The 22,473-nt window shown below is 38.7% G+C and overlaps 1 protein-coding gene across 2 annotated transcripts in view; it reads right to left on the bottom strand.

Moving 5' to 3' along the window:
• The window catches only part of LOC108874064 (astrotactin-2), a 242,057-nt gene that overhangs the window by 117,394 nt on the left and 102,190 nt on the right, over positions 1–22,473 (bottom strand). The window contains exons 5-7 of one of the 2 annotated variants that reach the window (XM_018662442.2): positions 16,309–16,416; positions 12,906–13,052; positions 7,964–8,131 (exon numbers count right to left, since the gene is read on the bottom strand). In XM_018662442.2, coding sequence (XP_018517958.1) covers positions 7,964–8,131; positions 12,906–13,052; positions 16,309–16,416 — 423 coding nt within the window. The remainder of the gene's footprint in view (positions 1–7,963; positions 8,132–12,905; positions 13,053–16,308; positions 16,417–22,473) is intronic. The other variant, XM_051072918.1, reaches the window with a different exon arrangement.

Here is a 22,473-nt window from a genome sequence, read left to right on the forward strand (position 1 = left end):
ATGGTGACAGTTTGACAAGACTTGCTTAGGGTTAGGGAAAGATCATGGTTTGGGTTAAAATTACTTTTTTTCATCATGGTTGCAATGCCCATAACTGCAGTCATGGGTAAAGGAAGCCAATGTTGACTGACAGTTGGAAACAGGAAACAAATAGCGGTCTCCCATGGTTAAATCCACCCAATCACATTTTGTTGACCCATCCATCCACCCTGACCCCCTCCCTCTGCTGACTTTGTGGCTCTGTAACTTCATACTATTTCCTCCTTTGCTCCTGAGAGAAAAGAATCATAATACCTACAGCTGCTAGAGGTCTTTGTCTCTTCAATATACTATATATCATTTTGGTGTATTTTATTCTCCCAGTCACACAAACGTGTATCCTGTTAATATTATAAACACACACAGGCACACATACATATATAAACACACACACCTCCATTCCCCACTGCTACTCTATACTTACACATTTAACCTTGTTATATTTAATTCTCCCTCACTGCCAGAGGCAGTGCTTAATAAAATCCCTTGCACATGTGCAGCTAAGTCACGTTACCAGTTACATGCTGAAGAGGTATGGAAGAAATCAGACTAACCTCTCTCTCTCTCTCTTTCCCTTTTCCATCTGCCACAGGCTGGAATTGGCATTTTCTGTTAGTGGTTAGGTTAACAATAGTGCCCCAACTTGAGAATTTTTTTCACGTATATGCAAGGGGAAAGATTTACATGGTAAACTCTGATTTGCTGGTGAAAATGCCTGACTGCTCCTCTGATTAATTGGAGAGGAGAGATGGGAGCTGTCTGAATCCTCTGACAGGACTGTGCCTGCTGCTGACAGAAGTTATACTTAGCTCGTGTTTGGTTCGAGAAGTAACATCGGGAGGACGTGTGGTGGGGGCATTTTATCACCCACACCAAACAGAAAGCTAATCAATACCTAAATTACCAGTGTTCCTTTGCTGAATGAACTGCTGGCAAAGCAAGTATGGAATCAAGTGTCAGTGACAGTCCTGAAAGCCACACTTGCACTCATGTAACACATTCCCTTGATGCCGCAAACAACTATCCATATTTGGACATATCACTGGGTGTCAACGTAAAGCGAAACTGTTTATCCAATATTTTAGCTGTAAGCCTGTCTCTGCCACATTAGACAGAATATATGAAGACATCCCCCTTAACCCTAACTGTTAAAAGATTTAAAGATGCGTCCACGTACACATTTAAAGGTTACTGCAACAACCGTGCAAACATAGTCAGGTTAGGTTAACCTCTCCTTCACGGCCTAGGCCTGCCCCAACGTGTTGTAGCAGTATGTCTGTGTTTGTGCATCAAAGCCAAGTTTACACTTTTAGGTCAAGGGTGAAGCCCATATTTTTTTTTTTTTTTTTTTTTTTTTTTTTTAACCAGCAAATTACATTAAAATACATGCAAATATTCTACTTTAAACTCCCCACACATGGATAAATTTAGATTGTTTCAGTTCCAGGAACAGCACAGATACTGGAACAAAACTGCAATAGCTTGTAAACAAGTTTTTTTTTTCCCACCTGCTGATTGCTTCTATTCTGAAATAAATCAGAATTCAAACTGCAATTGAAATTTGTCCAAAATTTGATGATATATTATTGTGAGCAATTGAGCCAGTTAATATCTGGGTGTGCATGAGTGATTAGTGCATCTCACTGTAACAAGTGCATAGATGTTATGTTTTGCTTCGATTTACATGCGCGCTAGAATGGGTTTTGAATGACAGATACGAGCCCAAGATAATAACAGCAGAGGCCATAAACTCTTTGCAGGTAGTTATTTAGGAAATACAGTTATTTTGGAAAGGATTTAGTGGAAACAGGAAGCTTTTAGCTTTAGCTTTGATCACAACCTGTCCCCTCCTCTCTCATCTTGGCTCTCAGGGCGTTCTCTGTCTCATCTTGGCTCCTGTGATGTTGCAGTACTATCAAAAGGTCAATGTACTGTTTTATTCATTTATTTATTTATGTTTTTTGTTTTTTTGAAAATGCACAATTCTATATCCCAATATTAATAATTCAGTGTGACTTTGCAAAGTACAACCAGCCTCTTAGTCACAGTGACAGATTGCCTTTATCACCAGAATCAGATATTAGAGAAGTTGGTTAGAATTGGACACTCCTTGTTTAGAAGTGAGGAGTATTGATTTAAAGGGGACTTATTATACTTTTCCTTATTTTCTATCATATACAATATAAATGTTATGATGTTCATATTAAACATGGCCAAAGTTTTAAATAATTAGGTAAATATATGCAGAAGCAATCTGGCCTCTGACTGCTCTGAATGCTAGGTTCCCTTTTTTTCCCCCTACTTTCAGGTCAAGCTGATGTCAGCTCGTGACATATTCCACATTTCTTTTGATCATATGTGGGTTACTATAGGCTCTTTACATGGCTCGGAAACAAGGGGAAGCTTCCAGAAACTGACCAATCAGAACAGAGTGGGCTCATCGGGAGCTAAGACAACCTGTTTCAGACAGAGGCTGTGCTAAGGGGCTGCATAAAGTGCCAGTGCAAGATAAACAACTGGAAAGCAAAGCTACCATAATGTAGTCTGAGAATAAAAATATAGAGCTGGAAAATGAGCATAACAGGTTCCCATTAATGTAATCAACAATACAAAGACTGGCAAGCGTGCAGGCAGAAAAGAGTAATCACACATTAATTAAGTGTGGATCACTGATTCAGATATGTAGCTTATACATAAGCTCACAAAGCAGTCTATCTGCACTGCCAAGAGAGGTGCATGTACATACTGAGGTTTGTATTGTATGACCATATGTGTGCCTGGAGGCTGAGTCTCTTCCACCTTGTATCAGATGAGGTGCACCAGCCCGGAAGCACAGTTTGCCTGTAATCTGAGACGCACCTTGGAAGCAATCAGTGGAGTGCAGCTCTTTCCTTTATGCAAATACATTTAAGGGAGGATCAAGCAATTATCAGTGAGAGATATGTCTGGTTGATTACACATTCCGCTGGATTAACTAACCTTTTATACAACTTGCAAGCATCTGTTTTGTGTGGCACTTTCTCTGCTTCTAAAAATCTGGTTGAGGTATATTAAGAGGAAGGCTGTGGTTAAGAAGGGAAACTTAAACTCGCTGTAGCTATTCTTAAGAAAGCTCAGTGACAGCAGAGAAAATGTAAGTCGGAGGAGTCGTGCTGAATTAGTTAATAAAAAACAACTTCCTCAAAAAGATAAAGCCAGCAGTAAAAAACACCACACAAGGAGAGGATGGGGAGCTATGATTGTGTGGACATTAAACTTGAACTTCACTGAGCTGCTAATGCACTATGGCAACGGCACTCCCTTTACATTTACAGTGTGTATTTGGCTGCCGTTACCTTGGGATTCTAGGGAGATATCAGCCATATCAGTACCATCCATCTGCTATGTTATTAGTTTGGACCGGTTGCTGATGTGGTGGCTCATTGATTTATTTATTTTTATAAGCCATATTTTCTTTTATGAGTGCTTTTATATCACTGTTTTTTAAATACCTTAGGAGTCTATTTAATGGCAGCAGTTGCATTCAGTGATGTATTAAAAGAGTTTAAAAAAATATATGTTTTTCTGCAGGTAGACTTTCCTCTTCACTTCATGTTTTCACAACTTTACAGATGAGAATTTGCATTTTAGTATCATAACATATTCATTTCTTTCCTGTTCCTTGCTTATTCTAAACAAATCTCACAGTTGTGCTGTGCTGCATGAGCCCTCCTTATTGCCTTATGCTGCCTAAATAAATTAGGTTGTTTCCGTTTGTTTTAGGCAGACTGCAAGTCCAAACTGAATGTTTTCATGTATGTCTGGCACTGAGTATGTGGGTGGAAGCGGGTTAATTCAGTGATGCCAGAAAGTTATGGTTGACTGATTAGAACATGCTGTTGGCCTAATTTAGAGGTAATCACCTGTGATTGGAAATGGCCATTTGATGACAACAATTATCTAACTGTGCTCACTCGGTCCCTCTCCTGTTACACTCCAGCCAGGTTTCTACACAGACAGGCAAGCTGATACTGCACATGGGGACGGTGCCATCCTGTATAAACACCAACATTAGATTGCCAATAAAATTTGTCACTGTTGTGTCACCACTATTGTGTCCTCGTTCTACACCTTCTCTTTCCTTTGTGCTCTCCTTTAACATCCCTCTGTTCTAAATGAAGAGCCAAAAATGTAAAACAGTTCAAGTGGCAATCACTTGAAACCGCAAACCATCTATCCTCTCTCTTCCTCCTGTATTACCAACCTCATGTTATAAATGTTCTGTTTCATTGTAATGATTTCTAGAATCTCACTGCAGCTGCGGGGGTGATTTTCACATTTCAAGGATCATGGTATATGGGCACAGAAAAGACATATTGTTGTCCTGATGCATATTTACGCCTGTTATAACATTTCCAGGGGGAAGAGAAGCCATTCTGCATAAAGACCTTGGGCAGATTCAACATAAATGTTTTCTTGTAGGAGTGTGTGTGTGTGTATGTGCAAGGCCATGCAAGCACAGTATGCAGGGAATGGAAGGATAAAACAGGAGTATATGTTAACACCCCAGCAGTTTCAGCTCCAATTAGGTGAGGCTGGAGGAGCCAGGGAGACATAATTTCAAATGAGGAAAACAAAGGCAGCTAAGGAGGTTCACAGGTCTTTATGAGGTTAGTTATGATGATAGATGGAAAGGTGCTGGCAGCAATCTATTCCTCCTTCGTAGGGCGTATAACTATATGAGATAGGATAGATTGACTAATAATACAATAACTCATAATAATAAAGCGTTAACTTGAGTCATCTTGTAATCAAGGCTTCATCAGTGGTTAAAACTGTTTCATATTTTTTATTAAATTATAATTACCTTCTACACGGAGGTGATGTTATTATATGTAACAAGGATTTATTAAATTTATGGGCGCATTGTATTTTCAATCCATTTACAGGGACATTTTATTACATTCTGACAAGTACACGTATCTGGTTGTTACTGCAATATCAGTTGTTTTAAAGATTGTCCACATTCCAAGCCCAGCTATAGATCACTAAACCTCAAGAGGCTATCCAGCAACAGGAACAGTTAACTCATGCCATTCATCTCCTGACCTCCCCTCTAGCAGCTGAGTCAAGGAGTGAAGGTGAAAACATGAGAAGATTGATTATCCAGGCACAGTGATATAGTGACTGCTAGTCAACGGTGACGGTCACATGTGGATGTGGAGGCATGCGATGGAGATGGTGTGAGATAACCTGGTGAGATGATACCCGCTGGAGCACAAAAGCACACAAAAAAAATGTGTGTTTCTATGTATATTTAAGTACATCATTGAAGCTGATGGATGTGATGGTTCTAAATGTACATGTGGAATACACTATGTTTTACATGAAATGCAGGATTGTTTGAAAGATTAAGGTGAGAGTAGATATATATTGTTAATGTCCCTGTGTGTAAAAGTTACCATAAGGCTTCAGAGGCCCCAGTGGAAGCCATCCCTGGTGTTTTTTTTTTCTTGCAAACAACAGCAGAACTTTAACTTCTTTAATCTCTGCACAAAAACCTACAGACAACACATAGGATATGTCACCATGTCCTAGGCCAGCTTTTATTAGAATGCCGCAAAAATCATACCCACGGGAAGAAGGAATGCTGAAAGTGCAGCAGCATCCCCGGGCCCAGGTGGTTTAGGTAGGCTATATTTGTAGCGTTGTCCCTGTCACCTGCAATATATTTTTTAAAGTTGTATCACTTTTCTAATATCATAGTCATGGCATTTTTGTTCAAGCGCAGCAACCCCTACTCAACGGCAAATGACAAAAAAGTCCTTAAATTTCCATTTCCAACATATTACAACGGATATGAGGTGTGGTTTTGTAAAGACTCTCTTTCAAGTTCAATGATGATGCAATGAATGTCCAGCATAGACCCACAGGTTGATGACGCCATTATAAACAAAGGCTTTCACAAACTTATCTTTCTTTTTAACATTTCACATCAGGTAAAATGTACATTTTGTGGCAATTCAAAAAACTGACTTTGTAGTTGTCAAAAATATGGTCCCACTAGCTAGTTTCATTTAAACACCATCTGTCACATTTATATATGTCTTTGATAGCTTTTTTATGTTTTCCATGTTTGAACAAGACATACCCAAGCAAGCGTTTTCCCATCACTTGTCAATACCCATTCTAACACTGCTTATTGTTGTGGCCAGAATTACAGCAATCTCAAAAGTCTCAATGCACAGAGAGCAGTGCAGCTGCACTTTTCTTCTCTATGTAATTTACCTTTTAACATTTCACAACCAGTGGTTCTCCCTATTGTTAGAACTGCAATGAATGTGCCTGGATGAAAGAGTTGGTTTCAGGTGTGCTGTCTTGAGAAACAAGTGTGTGTGTGTGTGTGTGTGTGTGTATCATTGTTGAGAGCAATTGTATGGGTGTTGTAATGCAAGCTACAGGACAGTGATGGAAACAGAAGTTCTTTTGAAGAGCACCTTTAATTTTGGTTGCCCTGAGGAGATATAAGCGACTTACTGATCAAATAATCTTGCTGCTGAAAAGGACAGATGAAAAGGGAAATAAATGGATAGAGACAAGGAGACAGGGGGAAACACAAGTACTAATAAAGTGCCAGTGCTGAAAGTACTGGGGTCTGAATGAGTAAATGACTCCAAAATTGAATTACAACTATTACTGATCTCAGAATGCATAAAAGAGCAGGGGCTGATGTTATAGCATATGCACATACGTCTGCACATATTCAGTATCCACAAACGTACACATGCCAAGTCCATCTTTGGCATCCTCATTCTGACTAAGCTGAGAGTCTGGAGCTTTAATACATTATGCATCAGTCAACAGCATGCCCTTGACCAGGGTGACATATATTTCACATACATTACAGATGTAAGCCAATGTAATGAGCTTAGACTTTATCTAGATGGGCACAAAATACACAAGGGAGTTATGCCAATCAAGGAAAGATAAATATCACCCTGCACTCTCAGCTTTGGTTGTTATAGTTTTAATGTCAGCACAAATAGACTGTTGTTGTCTAGCTTGGTGCATTAAGCACCGACTCCACCTATAGCAGATTAACTCAACAACTGAATCAGAAAATCAAACACATTCCATCCAACAGTGCTTTTCTTCTTACTTAATCTAACTATCCCTTTTCCCACCAAGCGGAAAGATCCTCTAGAAACATAACATAAATGGTTGATGTACAGTAATTCCCATTTTTCATAACCATAGTAAAAATACTGTCTTGACTTGGTTTTTAGAGTCTGCTCTTCTGCTGTGATAGTTACTGCAATGCAAATATTCACCAGTGCAATTAAAAAAGTTTAGTCTACCATACCATCTTCCTACTGACCTCTTCTTTGCAGTCACTTTCCCAATATAATAATATTGGACCTAATTTTATGATTTATTTCTTATAAGAGTAGAAGGAGTGGCTAAAAGTCTCTGCCTCTCTATCAGTAAGTTATAATTCTTGAGCCCAGAAATACAAAGAGACAGCCTCCTTTGTGTGGGTCTGACAGCCAGTCACTCATGGGCCCGACTATTTTATTGGTTTTAGGGTGTTGTCTTCTGAACTTCTTTTATACCCACGTACTTCTTCTAGACAAGGAGAGATCAGAGGTAAGTGTATTGCTTGGCTAGGGTGGTGCCCATCAGGAAAGAGAATAATAATAATACATAATAATTACTTTAGTTAGGGGCTGAGACTTTGAGACCTTACTATATTGTCCCCTGTGTTATATATGTTCCTTTTCCTGCTGCTGAATTGCTTACCAGTTATTGGACAAAATGAATGAAAAAATAGTTTTTCCCTAGTCTGCAATATACATTTAAAAATAATAATGATCAATGCAGTTACTCAACAATTAGACCCTCACGTGTGCATTTGTGTGTCTGCAGGTACTGAATATGAACTAACCTGTGTCCTGGTCACAAATCTGCTCGCAGGGCTCAGTGGTCCTCTGGCCACAGTAGTCCCGGACCCACTGTGTGGACGAATTGGTCTGATAGTAGAGGGTTAGCTTGGCTGGGTTTAGCCAATTAGAAACGTCCAGGAAACTTCCCATGCTGACCACAAAACTGCTTCCTGAAAAAAATAAAACACAAGATAACATTTTGCTTGTTAAAAAAATACACAAAGGCTTGATTGTTTGGTATTTTTAAAAGCTCTTTTCCTGGTGGTTCTATTGCAAAATCAATTAGAAAGTAGCTAATTCTTTTGTTTTCACTGTAAATTTAATTCTCATCCTGACCAGGCTGAATTTAAATGAGAAAATTAAGACCTATAATGTGTGTATTGATGGGATTTCCTTGGTAATTGCAGTAGAGGGGCTAAAAGGGTTTCACAAGTCAATCGGTAAATGCTATGCTCATTGATGCTGACTTACCTTTCTTTCTTTACTGCTCCCAGACCAATCGTTAAACTCTGATCACTGAACAAGATTATCCCTAATTGATGCCAATGACTTTTGGTTCCAAAGGGAGCTGTGAGGAGATTGTGCCTCAGCTCTCTGGTGAACACAAAGGCTCTTATACAGCTATATTGTGTGTATGCAACTGGGTGGCGTGAGGTAAATTTGCGAACTATTCAGAGTAAGTATACATTTCTGTGTCAAAGTCAATTTAAAATGTATTTCAAAAGCTAGATTTAGACAGCAATTGTGAGACGAAAAAGGATTCACACATTTATTTTGTTTCGTGATGTGAAGATCCTGTGATGGTGGTCTCCAGGCTGATATTCTAAAGGGAGGATTAATACAGATGGAAAAGCTTAAGACAGTAGCCAGCAATCAAAACTGAATAACAGGAAAAGTTACAGGGCCAATGCCCTGGAGTAAAATGCAAAACCCAAGAGGAGGAATATCCCCCAAAGAATGCTCTGCTCTTACTTTGTATGGTAAACGATAAAGCAATATCCCCAGTCTCCCCAATCTATTCTTTTTTGTTTTGTTTTTTTGCTTTTGCTTTCTAAATGCTTTCAGTGTTCCAAATTCCTAATAGAATAAACTACCATTTGCCTCCTCCTACACACATAAAGTCACCAGCTGCTTCTATTCGCTTGACAGGAAAATGTCGCACCGGGACAGCCTGACCCACGCAAAATCTAACAAAAATACTCTCATATGTTGAAAGTTTTATTTTCTGACTACCTAGCAAACTTGACTGGAGCCATTCATCTAGACTGTATAGACCAATAACAGGCATACTGCATGGCCCTCAAGTAAATATTGCACTGTTTGTAGCCATTATTGTACTGTAACTGCAGTATGGAGGAAAAGCTGAAGCTGAGGTGCCTCATATGGTGAAATCATATGTGAGTGCTCTATAAAAATGGGTTTATAGTCATATGAACTACACAAGCATAGTGCCTGAAATGAAGTACATTATAAAAACACTTTTCTAAGTGTTACATTTAGAAAATTAGTAAGTATTAAACAATCATGGACTGGCACTTCTTTAGAGACAAGGGCTGCTATTGCTCTTGTAAATTCAGTACTCAGTGCCCACCACACTGCCAAAAGGCTGAAAAACACACAGAATTTTCCAAAAAAGGATCCCTAAAAGCATCTCCCAGGTCAGGCTGACCAGAGGTGAGCATAACAAGGCTATTTCCTGCAGCTCTGCAGTTTAGTGAACAGAACTGGCAGAAACCCTCATTTGCTGAGATAGTGGAGAAATCTAATGGCCTCAGCTCACACAGTGAGGAGGCAATTGTTAGATTATGGGTTGGTTTCTCTGAGACCTGTAAAGAAACCCCTCTCGAGTGGTGCATCAGAACATCGCTGATTGCTGGCAATTTTGCTCGTACATATTGAGAATTGAGTGCAGGGGGCTATTTTGTGAGATTAATCCCCCTTTCAGCTGTTTTGGGGAACAGGGGTGGAATAGAAAGTATTGCACATCTGTGTCATGGCTACAATGATAGATAATTAAAGAGGCAGTGCACATTCAGCAGTGCAGCAACTGTTCTCCCAAGAAACAGCCACTGTCACTGACATACTGACACTGTATTTGCCATATTATTATTCATTATATATGGTTTTGTCTGTTAAAAATGCTGCTGTGTTCTTCAATTATCTATATACTGTATAATTATCGCCATTTAGGATCATGATTAGACACAACCAGATGACAAAGATTATTTCTTCCTATATCTTCATATCCATTTGCAATTTTCCAAAAAATAAAATACTATAATAGGTGTATTACTTGCATATTAACCTAGTAGTGACTAAACAGCTCTGCTGTTCCGAGTGCTACCCAGTTCTTCTTGCTGCCTACCTACACTTTAGCTTCTGTGTTTTGTGTTTACCATCTCCTGCCATGTTTCATCTGTCTACTAGTCACCCCTGTTGAGTGTACTGCTCATACAGATGCCTGACCTCATCACCTGCCTGCCTCACCTACCTCCCATCACTCATTATTTCTCCAGTATATGGAGAGGAGTTTATAGAGGGCAACTCACATGTCTTGTATGTCAAATCATATGTGATGTCTTGTAGCCATGTAGCCATAGTGTTCCAGTGCTTTTTATTGCCTCCCTGTTCCTGTCCTGACCCAACTCATACTTATACGCAGCTTGCCAGTTTGGATTTGCTCTGTTTGTTTATCTGTTGGATTTGTTTGTTTGTTTGCTCTGACTGCCTGCCTGCTGCTGACTGTATGCCTGCCAGACTACTGTGTAAGGCCACCTTTCATCACATCTGCTCTGCCTCAGGTGTCCGTTTCTCTGAGTCCCATTCCAATATACACATGGTGCAGAGTTTGCAGAAGAACAACAAAACTAAAAATCTAAAGACCTGATTATAGCTCCCTCGGGATATACTGTTCATATTCACTCCACAAGAGCCTTACCTGTAGTGGGGCTAGGTATGCAAGGTTTGTCCTGAGGATGGCACTAAAGGGAAGGCCATGGAGTCATCCAAATTAAAATAATGATTTTTTTAGTAATCAGAAATTCATTGAAATCCAACCATTAGTTTTTGAAAACATGCATGAAAACAACTGAGCATCAGGTCTATCCAAATTTTAAAGATAATTCTTGTGTGTAAAAGGAAAATGGTAGAGCAAAGGTCAAGGACCAATCAATAATCAATCTACAGGGGCTACACATATCCATATTAAATTTAACAGCATGCCAAGAAGCAGTTGTAGAGATTGTGTAAAGCTGGCAGGAGGAAAACTAACACCATATACAAACTCTGATCGAACACATTTTCTACTTACTCACTGATATGAAAAACTTTATAATGGTTTACATCAGAATTAACAGGTGTTCATCTTACCTGCACATGTTACAGTAAATACCATATAAGTTTTCTGCACTGTTCCATTTCTGTTGTGTGTCAGTGTGCACACAAATTGAGGGTGTGTGGGCAGACTAGTGATGAGGCCCCGGCAGCAAGAGCACCTGATCGACTGATATGTGAATGCACTGCTTTCAGAGATATGGCAATCATTAGTTAAATTGCCTCAGCTCTTCACTCCCTCTTCCTTCACTTAACTCCTTGCACATCCTCCATTACCCCCCTCCCCTCTCCTCCCAGTGAAGTTTGTACTGCAGTATCTTGCCAATACACGGACCCAATTTACAATTATCCCATGGCCGAAAAGGAATTTAAAACAGACTCAGTGGGACGGCTCTCTAAGCGCTTGCCTAGGCATCCATGCATGCATAGTTGAATTATATTTATTTAGCAAATATTTTGTTAACTGTCCCCTTGTCAGGATGTAAATAGAAAAACTAAAAATGTAAAACTACATTTTGTCAAAAATGTTTAAGTCCAGGTTCTATTTATTCTACTTTTTTGATATCAATTTTGGAGCATGCAGCTTGTTTGTATGCTGTACGGACAGCTTGTTATACATCACAAATAAAACCGGAAAAAACCTTAGAGTAGTTACATTAGCTGAACAGAACATCCGTGTCATGTCAACTAAAGGGTTAGTATTCCAATCTACAGTATGCAGTCTCATGTAATAAAGTTTGCACATTGAAAGCTCCCAGTGAAAAAAACAAAGGAAAAAAAAAAAATCATGTTTTGAGCACACTGCTCTTCATCAGTCTAATGGCTCAAAATGTCACTCAGTCGTTTGTGGTGATGATAAATCATTCTTTTTCCATTGGGAGCTTTCAGCGTGTGGGCTTTATTGTCCTGATTTTTGCTCATTTTTTGGTTCCAGCGCATGATTTACTTTTTTTTTGTTGTTGGAATGGATGTGTGTCTTTTGTACTTTATCAGTCGTGCAGAGGGGGCACTGACACTGAAAAGCATGGAAATTGAAAACCACAAATCACAGTTGAAGGGGGGGTAGAGAATTTACTGCAAGCCATTTTGTAAATAGAAACAGGGGAAGCATGCCGAGCTGTCCCTGGTCCATTAGCTGTTCCTCCTGACAACAGAAGCTATACAAATTACATAATATTTTTTACCACTCAACAACGGTGCGGAGCTACTCAACAGTCATCCCCAAAGTATGCTGTTTGAAGGACAACTCCATCGAGCTATTGGCTGGAAACAAACAAAACAAACCTGTACCATGGTGGAGAGTGGCTGTACTAATAACATGGTCCATAAATCTATATCCGTTTTTTAAAACCCAAGCTCTACTTTGCCTTAACAATATCTATAGTTGTCACAAAATTGACAAAGTGACTTCGCAGTCTACCTCACCAGAGTTTCATCTGGTTTAGAGGGTTTCTTGCCAGTGACCAGCATTTTTCCTTTTACTGCAAAGGACCTCTGTCCACTGGACATAAAAGCTTGTGAGACTTACCAGCTTCTGGGTTTTACACATCATATACTGTTTTTGGTTTAGTTGAATATCTTGCTAAGGTCTGATGAATGTGTCACACTTACCGTCTGCAACAAAGTGCTCAGGCACATGGAGGGTAACCTTGACAGTGAGGGGGCAGGAATCCTGCGTAGCATAGACAATGGCAATGACACATGTGCTGATGGTAATCAGCGTCAGGGTGACCTTATTAAGAGGGCTGTGTGGGTGGCCTAAAGGTAGGGAAAGAGAGAAAAAAAAGGCAAAGGTGAACAGTTTTACAGAGGCCCCTTTTTACTGTGATCAGGGTCTTAAACAGATGACTGCATTTGAAAATCCTTGACAGGGAGTGACACCGTCCTACTTTTGCAGAGACACATGAGACATGCAGACACATACCACACCCCTAAGACTAAATCATCCACTTTAAGACCATGCTTTGTTCAAAGTACAACCTCTAAGCCAAACTAAATCCTTGAAAATACAGTTAATTGTACTCCTGATTTATGAATCTAACCTGGGTTCAAGTATGGCCTGAGTAAGTAAAAGATGACTTAGAATACCTGAGCCCAGAATCATTTCCCAGTGTGATATATGGTCTTATTGCCACTGACAGGGATATAGATTGGTTGTTTTGGTTGCCCTTTGGCTCTGCCAGGGCTCCCCATTTCCAAGCCAGGGTACGGGGAATGAAATTAGCCGCTTAACCTCTGTCTACTGATATTTATCACAGGAGAGAAGTCTGCATGCTGAAAGGAGGCTTACTGGGATGTGAGAAGGATAAAGTGCTGGTTTGGAAACAGGGATCTCACTAGATTTTAAATGTTAAACATGGTCCTGTTGAAAATGCACTTTATTTCATCTGAATGCAGGAAAATATCACAGGGTCTCAGAATCTGCAGGCTTCAGGAAATGCGTGAATAGTCTCTAGGAAGAGAGTCGCCAAGTATGCTGCCTGAACTATGTAGGTTTGTTGTAAAAGTCAATAGTAACAGTAAGCCTATTCTTGTTTTCCTGTTCTAAGCAGGGAAACTCAGGTGGCAGTCTGTGCTGCTGAAGTGATGTATATTGAACAAATGTCCCATTTTCTGATTAGAGTTATGTTACCAGATCAGCTGGTATCTCAGAAAAACAGAGCAACAAGCAATTTCAGATTTTTTACATTTTCCAACTACAGTGTGACTTTCCAACTAAAGCCCGGTGTTATCAGTCACTGATGGAATGTGCAAATGCTCAAGTGGTTTGAACTGAAACAACGCACCATTACAGACTTCAATCACCAGCCCCCTATATTCCCAGTGACGGGAGAGTCCAGGGAAATCTTGACAGAAGTTTGGAAATGGATGAGATGCAGCTCAAGGTCAAAAGCACAAAGACTAAGTTAGGATAATAAATCCATCCATACTGAATCACACGTCTACCACAGTCACAATACTGCGAGGGGATAGGAACAACAGCTGTCTACAGCAAAAGTGGCAGGGCAGCTAATCCGTTTGGGGTGTGGGGTGGTGTCACTGGGCTTGTGAAGGGGTCCCTCAATTAGTGTAAAAGCCTACTGAGTAGACAAAAGCATGTACGCTCACGATGGCAAACACTTACGTTATGGCCACAAACCAAACACCTAGTCTTTGCTGTGAGGCATGCTCACTAACAATGGACATGTAGACAAATACATACAGTAAGTGACTGTAAAGCAACCAACAATCAAAACACACAAGGCAACCCCAAGCAAACTTAGAAGCTTTGTAGCTCAAGCTTAAGCTGTAATTTCTTCCTCTCCTTATTTATTTTTCTCTGTCCATGTTCTAAAGGAAGCCCAAGCTTTTTACAGATGCCATAACTTTAACACAGATCACGACCATTGACTTTATGTCTTTCCAAGTTGTGTACCCAGAATGCTTTTTCTAATAAAATCTAAGTGTCCATTTAAACAGGAACACATACTTCAGATAAGGACCTCTCTAACCATACACCTCAGCCCTTTCTACTTCTTTAATTGCGAACAATCAACCATTTTCTGTGATTAATACTGATTAATAATTTCATTCATTCATTATTTTATGTGATTAATGCTGATTAATAATTTCATAAGTCAAAAAGAAAAGTCTGCAAAAGATACATACACTGTTATGATGTTTGTGGTCCATGGAGAGTAAATAAGAACTGAATTTATTGAAGACTACAGATTCAAGGGGAGCCCTACTCAGAGAGACAATTAGTTAAACTGAGAGGAACTTAAATAACAAACATTCCTACAAGTCCTACACTAAGACCTAGTACAAAGGTTTAAATCCATGCCCAAAAATCTATCTAACCTTTTGTTTTCCTTCCTTATGCGGTTTTGGGTCTCTGGGGCTGAGAGATCTTGTTAAAGATGAGGAACATTTAAACCAGACACTCAAGCCAGTTCAAGGTTTGGTTCAAGGGGTGCAACCCCTTCTCCAACTTCATAGTTTACAAAAAGAGCAAGGTAGCTGTATCATTGTGATTATACACTAAAGTAGAAAAGGTCCCAATCACAGTCAACAACAAAAACAGGAAATGGCTTCAGTCTCATTCATCTTTTCTGTGTTATGAAGTTGTCACTTGTTAAATTTTTGGATTTGCCACAAAACTGATTGAAAATATTGTTGTCTGCATGATCTATCATAATTCTAAACCTAACCAATGACTACAATATTCAGGAGTACAGAGGATTTTCTTGCTTTTAAATTATGCCTGTTAGGTTGCATTTGATATTCAAGTGTCCCCAAAATAAGATCAGGCCTGAGAGGAAGTGCTGCCTGTTACGTGTAATTCAGGGCAAAAAACTGTCTAATCCTGTGCTAGGCAGCTAAAAAGGACCAGACACTTGTGATCTGTAACTACAGTATGTGATAGTCAACTGTAGGCATAGGAAATTATAGAAACGCATTGATTTCCATTATTTTGCAATCACAATGCAGATACCAATAAGGACACACACAGACTCTGTGCTTCATTTTCCCTAGGTCACTCACTGACATACACACCAATGCAGAATCTGCACAGTCTTCACTATCACATATCACAATGTGGGAAAGTTAAAATCATGCTTCCCATCAAAGTTATTTGACTCAGCTTTGCTCATCACCAAGCCTCCATTTACATCAGCTCATATATCTGCTTTGAGTGTCATTGAGCTGTGCCATGGAACAGCACTTTAAACCCCACCGGGAACGTGCATGACTCCTTCCTACTTCCAGCTATGCTGACAATTCCAGAAACGTCTAGGCTCATTTCACTCAGCTATAGGCCGCCCTTCCATTATTCCTCTTCATATTCAACTAGGGTAAAGTTCGAAAGAATTTGTTTTTCAAAGGGTTTCATTGTATTTTATTCCTTTTTTACTTTATGGCCTTCTCAGCAGTATGCAGGGGATAAGAGAGTTCCCCCTGTGCAAGTTAATGTGTTTAAAATGTAAGTCATTTATAAGAGTGTACAAAGAAGTACACCTGCATTCCCTCTCACCTTTGCCGCGCCTTCGTCCTCTGTGCTGCTCTGTGTAAAACTTCATTTGGCTGTCATCTTCAGGCTCTGACCCTGATTCCCCTTGAGGACCAAACACACCTCCAGTTGCTGGCAGTGAGATAAGAGTAAAAAGGTGGAAAGAAATCGAAGGAGAATCAATCAGTCAATGTTTTTTTTTTCAGTTTTGTAGCTAACCAGCACTTATAAACTCTACATAAGACAAAATAAACTCCAAGACTATGAATACAAAAGTTATTCAGCACAGGGTAGTTATGATAATTGTTATTATGGTACTGCAGGAGCACAAAGGGGATTAAGTACACTTTCACACATTCTGTTCAGAGTCAATTCAGTTCAGTTTGTTAACTGTGTAAGGCACTTAATTCACTTTATGGGAAAAAAAATTGCTGTGTTTTTTGTTTTTCATTTGTATGCAGAACATTCTCTTTAGTTTATTGTTGCTATTTCAATGTTGCTGATGCCTTTAAGTTTTAGGGAAATATACGACCAATGACAATGAAGTAGACAATAACAGTGACACGGACAATTTGATCTTATTCAAGTATCATTATGTGCAAGTATCATTCCGAGAAATGGAAATATCTGTCCTCTGAATTACAAAGTATTAATACAGAATCTTGGATTCAGATATAAACCAGAATAGTGTAACTTTAACTACATCAAATCAAACTGAAGTGAGCAGTTGATGCCAGTATTTTAATTAATTGCCTATATTATGGGATTGTCATCTAGGATCTCTGATTTCCTCTATTTATATATGTCCATATAAGATGCTCTGTTGTAATCAAACATCTCTTTCCCTCTTGTCCAGTTTTAGGTCCTTTACAGTACTTTTACTTACATGTTCCCCTTGGGTTACATTATACATGAACATGTCATCCGATAAGCTGATTTTAGCCATATTTCACTGGATGTTACGTAAAAGCGTTAATCATTTCACCCAGCCCCCAAACTTCCATTAACATGATCTTGTAAAGTTTTGACAGCTAGTAAACAAATTCAAAGGAATAATTTTGTAGACTTTTGACTGACATTTTCTTTAATTGTCAAATGGCTAGGATTGAGTGAAGGTCAAAGACTTGGGTTTGGGCTAGAATAAGGCAGAGGATGGGGAATGAGTGGTGACCCAAACTTTACTAATTCATTTGTAATGTTTGTATATATGTAGTCCTGAAACCAAAAAATATACAATTTATCCTTTGCAATGTGCTGGTTGCTGAATAATTCTACACTCCTCTCTTTCCCACCCACCCCTTTGTTTGATCTGTTGGCCACTGTTAGTAATTTGTCCATCATTACCAAGTCTCTATAGCTCATTTTGCTAATCATATTGGACCACATCCCCTGTCTGCCTTCAAGTCAGAGTGAGAGCAAGAGCAAGGCAGTGAGAGTTAAGAGGCTTTGTTTGCACTGCCTTGCCACTGCAACATCACAACACACATCCCTGCTAAAGTCACAGGGGCTGCCAGAAAGTGATAATTGTTGGGATTTGCAAAGTGTTAAATCACTGACAGACAAATAAGTACTCTTAAAAAAAAAAAAAAAAAACCTATCCCACATTTGTGTGCACAGCTCAGTACTGCAATCTAAATCTGAAATAAAAGGTCCAAGGGGGAGTTTTGTTAAAGATGATTGTTATTGTAAATCACATAAGAGATTATTATAACTGAGTGGTTTAGTCTAAGCCACACCTTTAAAAATGACTTTATGCTAATAACATCTAATTTCCTCATGGTTGTACATATGTTTTGCTTGTATAATCCCCAGGATCACAGTGATTACACTTCCTAATCTCCCAGAGTGGAAAGGGGATAAAGGACAGAAAGAAAATCAATGTTTTTTTCTCTTGGCTATGAGGGATCATCTGAGAGGAAATGCTTCACCTGTCACAGCAAATTAAAACATGAAAACATGGAAAAAGAAAGTGTACAGTGGGGTTGGTGTGTTATGTCGATACCCTGATCCATATGATGTGTTATGATATCTTCTGTAAGAGGCTAAAGCTTTATCCTTGCAGTGATGATAATAAGTCTACACTTCTAAGTGCTGTCAGTTAAAAAGGACTTGATAATTGTATCTTTCATGGTACATGGTTATAAAAACTGCAGTGCAATTGGGAGGAGGGAGGTTTAGCTGCATAGTCAGATCATCCAAGTCAGATCAGGGCATATCTGTATAGCCCTTCTTCACAAAACCTAACATAAAATACTTACAATACTAACTAGATGTAATCTAGTCATAAAATGTACACAACAGTGTACACATGTACACATAATTTAACAAAGACTGAATATACTGTATGCAGTAGGGCATATTCACAGCATTCAAGCAATTTATCAATCCAGGAATGTAGCACTGTGTGTAAACTACCTTGAAGGAGAGTTCTGTCAAAATGTCTGAAAACCTTAGATGACAACATCAAATGCCAGATCAAGGCAGTATTTCAAGTAAAATAACAATAACAACCAATAGAACAGTCAAGTTAAGCTGCTGTGTTCTGGGGCAAACTTTTATAAATGTATCTAAGCTGGTTGACTCACAGAGAGGCAAATAAATAAATAACAAAAAGTTGTTTTTAGCTTGTAGTTGAGGGAACTTTAAATACAGGCAGATACTGCTCATAAGGGACACTGTCAGTTCTGTTTTTATGCACCTTAAAATCTGCTCTTTCCCTCTAAAACTCATACATCTGCTATTAAAAGTAGCTTATTGACAGCAATAGAGCAACATCTTTTTTCTTCTTGTTCACTGGACACAGTCATAACTCTTGTGCAAATGCTAAGCAGTGCTAGGTGAACTATTCTCTTTTACTCACTTCATAAACATTATGGCATAACTCATGAAAATTTTGCACTGCACCATAAAGATTTTAGACATGATTAAAAGTTCTATGCAGTGCAAGTGCATATGGAGAACTGTAGTCATTCTTTTGGTCTGGTGCGCTTAAACAGGTCGAGAGTCGAACTGGGTTTGGAGTGCAAGAGTCTGACAGTGTTTGGGGAGTGAAACCAAGGCAATGTGGTGTAAAATTGGTTCTGAATTTATGCGTCGTGTTAGAACATGCCCAGAGAGGTGGTGGATGGAAATATAGAGTCAGACTGAGGAAGAGAGACAGAAATAGAGAGTCTTATGAGTAAATTTAAAAAAAGAAGCAAAATGACAGCTTCACACACCAAAAATGGTGACTGTTTGCATTGTTGAAAATATGTGATACTTTTTACATCTCATGAGAAATGGGTTTAATTTACTGAAACACAGGTCTTAATTTTGTTTATCAGTGTGTGTCTTGAAAACCCACAGCATCTGGTAAAGCAATTCAGATCTTAACAGAATAAGATGGAAAACTCTCTCCATATTTCATTAAATTCTACACTGAATGAACTCATTGATTTAATAGATAAAAATGTATTTAATTAACCTTCTGTCTACAATTGTAAACATATTTTCATTGTACTCGTTATTATTTACTTGGTTATTATTTTTATCCTAAATAAATATAATTCAGATGTCCTTTATCGCAAAGTGAATTTCTGCAGCTTAGTCAGGACCTTACAATTAACTGTATCACTTGGAAAAGGCAGCAACATTTAAATAGTTTTTTCCCTCAGGGTCTCTAATCACTGAGGGAGATGTAGGGGTGCTTCGGGTATGATCTAAAAATTCCAGCTGCGTACATCTCAACTTTGCATGTGGCGCGAATTAAAAACTCACAGGAACCATCAATGTGCCTAATGCAGTTTTCACATTTGATTAGGACCTTGAGAAACTTTGACAGGGGGAATAAGTGCTTTTCAATAAAAAAAAAAGACAAATGTCTCACCTTGTGAAAGTAATTAAACTTTCTTTTTCTGTAGATCAATACCTGATTGATCTTAGAAATAATCTGTTTCAATATTTACTTACAACTAAAAGTTTTGGACGTGATGGAAGTTGGGGTGGACGACACAGATTGTATGATATAATAATCTTTTAAGATAATAATAATCTCTTTTCATGGCATTCTTCAGAGTTCTATGACAAAGTGCTTTAAGATGTAAAATAAAAACAGCAGGCTTAAAACATAAAAGGGATATTTAAATATGGATTTTTTTTAAAAGTGGTTTTGCATGCTTGAGATTTACAGATAAGGGGTTTTACAACTACAAAGTCTTGCTAGCAAAGACTTGGTCACCCTTAAGGACAATGCATATTTTTTAAAACATTCAAGAGGGCCCACTTGATCATGTGAAGCTGCACTCAAGTTCACAGAGGACCAACATGTCTCATATGTAACTGGGGCCATGTGAGGCTGTGAAATATATTGATAAAATCTATCCTTAATCTATGAGTGTAGCCACTGAGGAGAGCTGAGGAGTAATATGATCCCTGTAGTTCAGCTGCAATGGAATAAATGTGTGGATTCCATTTTCAGTTTGGCAAACAACATAAATTACTTAGCTTGGCTATGTTCTTCAACCCTAACCTTAAAAAATCCCTTGATGAAATGAGCTTTGACCAAAATGACCTTGATTTGCAAATACATCCTCCTCTCCTCACTCTGAAGGTCTTGAGCACAAAAAGGTTCTCACCAAAATAGAAGTACACCAACATGCAGATGTGCACAGGTCAGGTACCATTTACGCTCTTGACCACATTTACACATATGAAAGCACAGTACAAATGAGCCTTCCATTAAATTTGCACTTGCAACCTGCATCAGATTAACAACTGATCCACTGAAACATGAGCTAATTACACAACTGGAGACTGGGACTGCCTTCTAGCTGCCTTACAGGAGAGGTCATATTGTAGCGATGCAGGAATAGAAATGCTCATTACTGAGGTAAAGATTTTCCAAAATATTTATTAAAGCTGCAATTGAAAAGAAAAAGCAAGAAAGTTATTCAGACAATCAAAACATTCTTAAAATAATCTTAGCAAACCTTTTAGTTTGCAAAATCACTGCATTTGGAATAAATACATGGACCTCTTAGGTAATGAAAAATAGAGAGAGAGAGAAGAAAGAAAACAACTGGTTATATAAAGAAGCTAAAACATGGGCCCAAGAAATGTAAATGAATCATCAAGAGAGAGCCAATTGCCACAGTGTATTAGCAGCTCAGTGAACATCAAAATCAATTCCAAGTTTAATAACGACACAGTCACAACTCTCTGAACCCTCTTTGTTTTCTATTATAAAATGGTCAGATATTGCTTTCATTCATTGGTCTCTTTTTGTCTGTGAAGCTGTTGTTCTTTACTGTTGTTTAATGCAGCATCTTTTCACATTTTTCATGATGTATTCATCTTTTGTCTGCTCGACATTGACATTTGAACAGAGAGCTGGGCGATTACATTTATATTTTTTCTCATCACAACCTTCTTTTAACAGGCCCTTGCAAATACATCTTTGTGAGATGCAGAGGCACTCTGAAATTGTAGGAAGCATGGTAAATCCAGTGGAATATAAAGTCAACAACACACATCTTTCTGTCATTCGCATGATCCTTCCTCAAATACATATGCATAAAGGATAGAGTAACATTTCATGGATCACACAAAAGGTGAGTTGACAGGCACCGCATGTGTATGAGGAGTGTGTGTGTGCGCGTGATCAAGATGACAGGTGAATTGTGCTCTCAGGCTATGGCACAGGTTTGATAAATAACACACACAAGACTACGTCTGAAACAAGGTGCAAAAGTCTTTAGAAATCTGGCCCTGGGTCTTTTCTATTTCATGGCTTTCTTTCCTTTTTCACAACGTTCCCTCCACTTTCAGTCCATTTTCCTCTGTCTTGATCTTGCTTTTTCTCTCCCTCAGTGGTAATAACATCAACAACCAGAACACTGAGGCTAAACTTCAGCATGTTGGTACTACAAATTTCAATTACTGGGGCATATCCATCTCACTTTTCCAGCCCCTTTCACATTCCTGAAGTCCATTAGATAATTTTGTCATATTATCATATGCCAATCTGCTTTCCTCCATCTGTTTAGTTACAAAACAATGCAACCAACAGTAATTTAATTGCAGAAGTAGAAGTCTCCTTTACCTACAGTTAAATATAAAATGCTGTATGTGTGATATTTACACCTAAACTTCTTTCAATCAATATTTTTGAATGATGCAATATTTTCTCAGTGTGATACATTATTCATTACA

The sequence above is a fragment of the Lates calcarifer genome, linkage group LG9 (assembly GCF_001640805.2).
Source record: "Lates calcarifer isolate ASB-BC8 linkage group LG9, TLL_Latcal_v3, whole genome shotgun sequence".
Lineage (NCBI taxonomy): Eukaryota > Metazoa > Chordata > Actinopteri > Centropomidae > Lates > Lates calcarifer.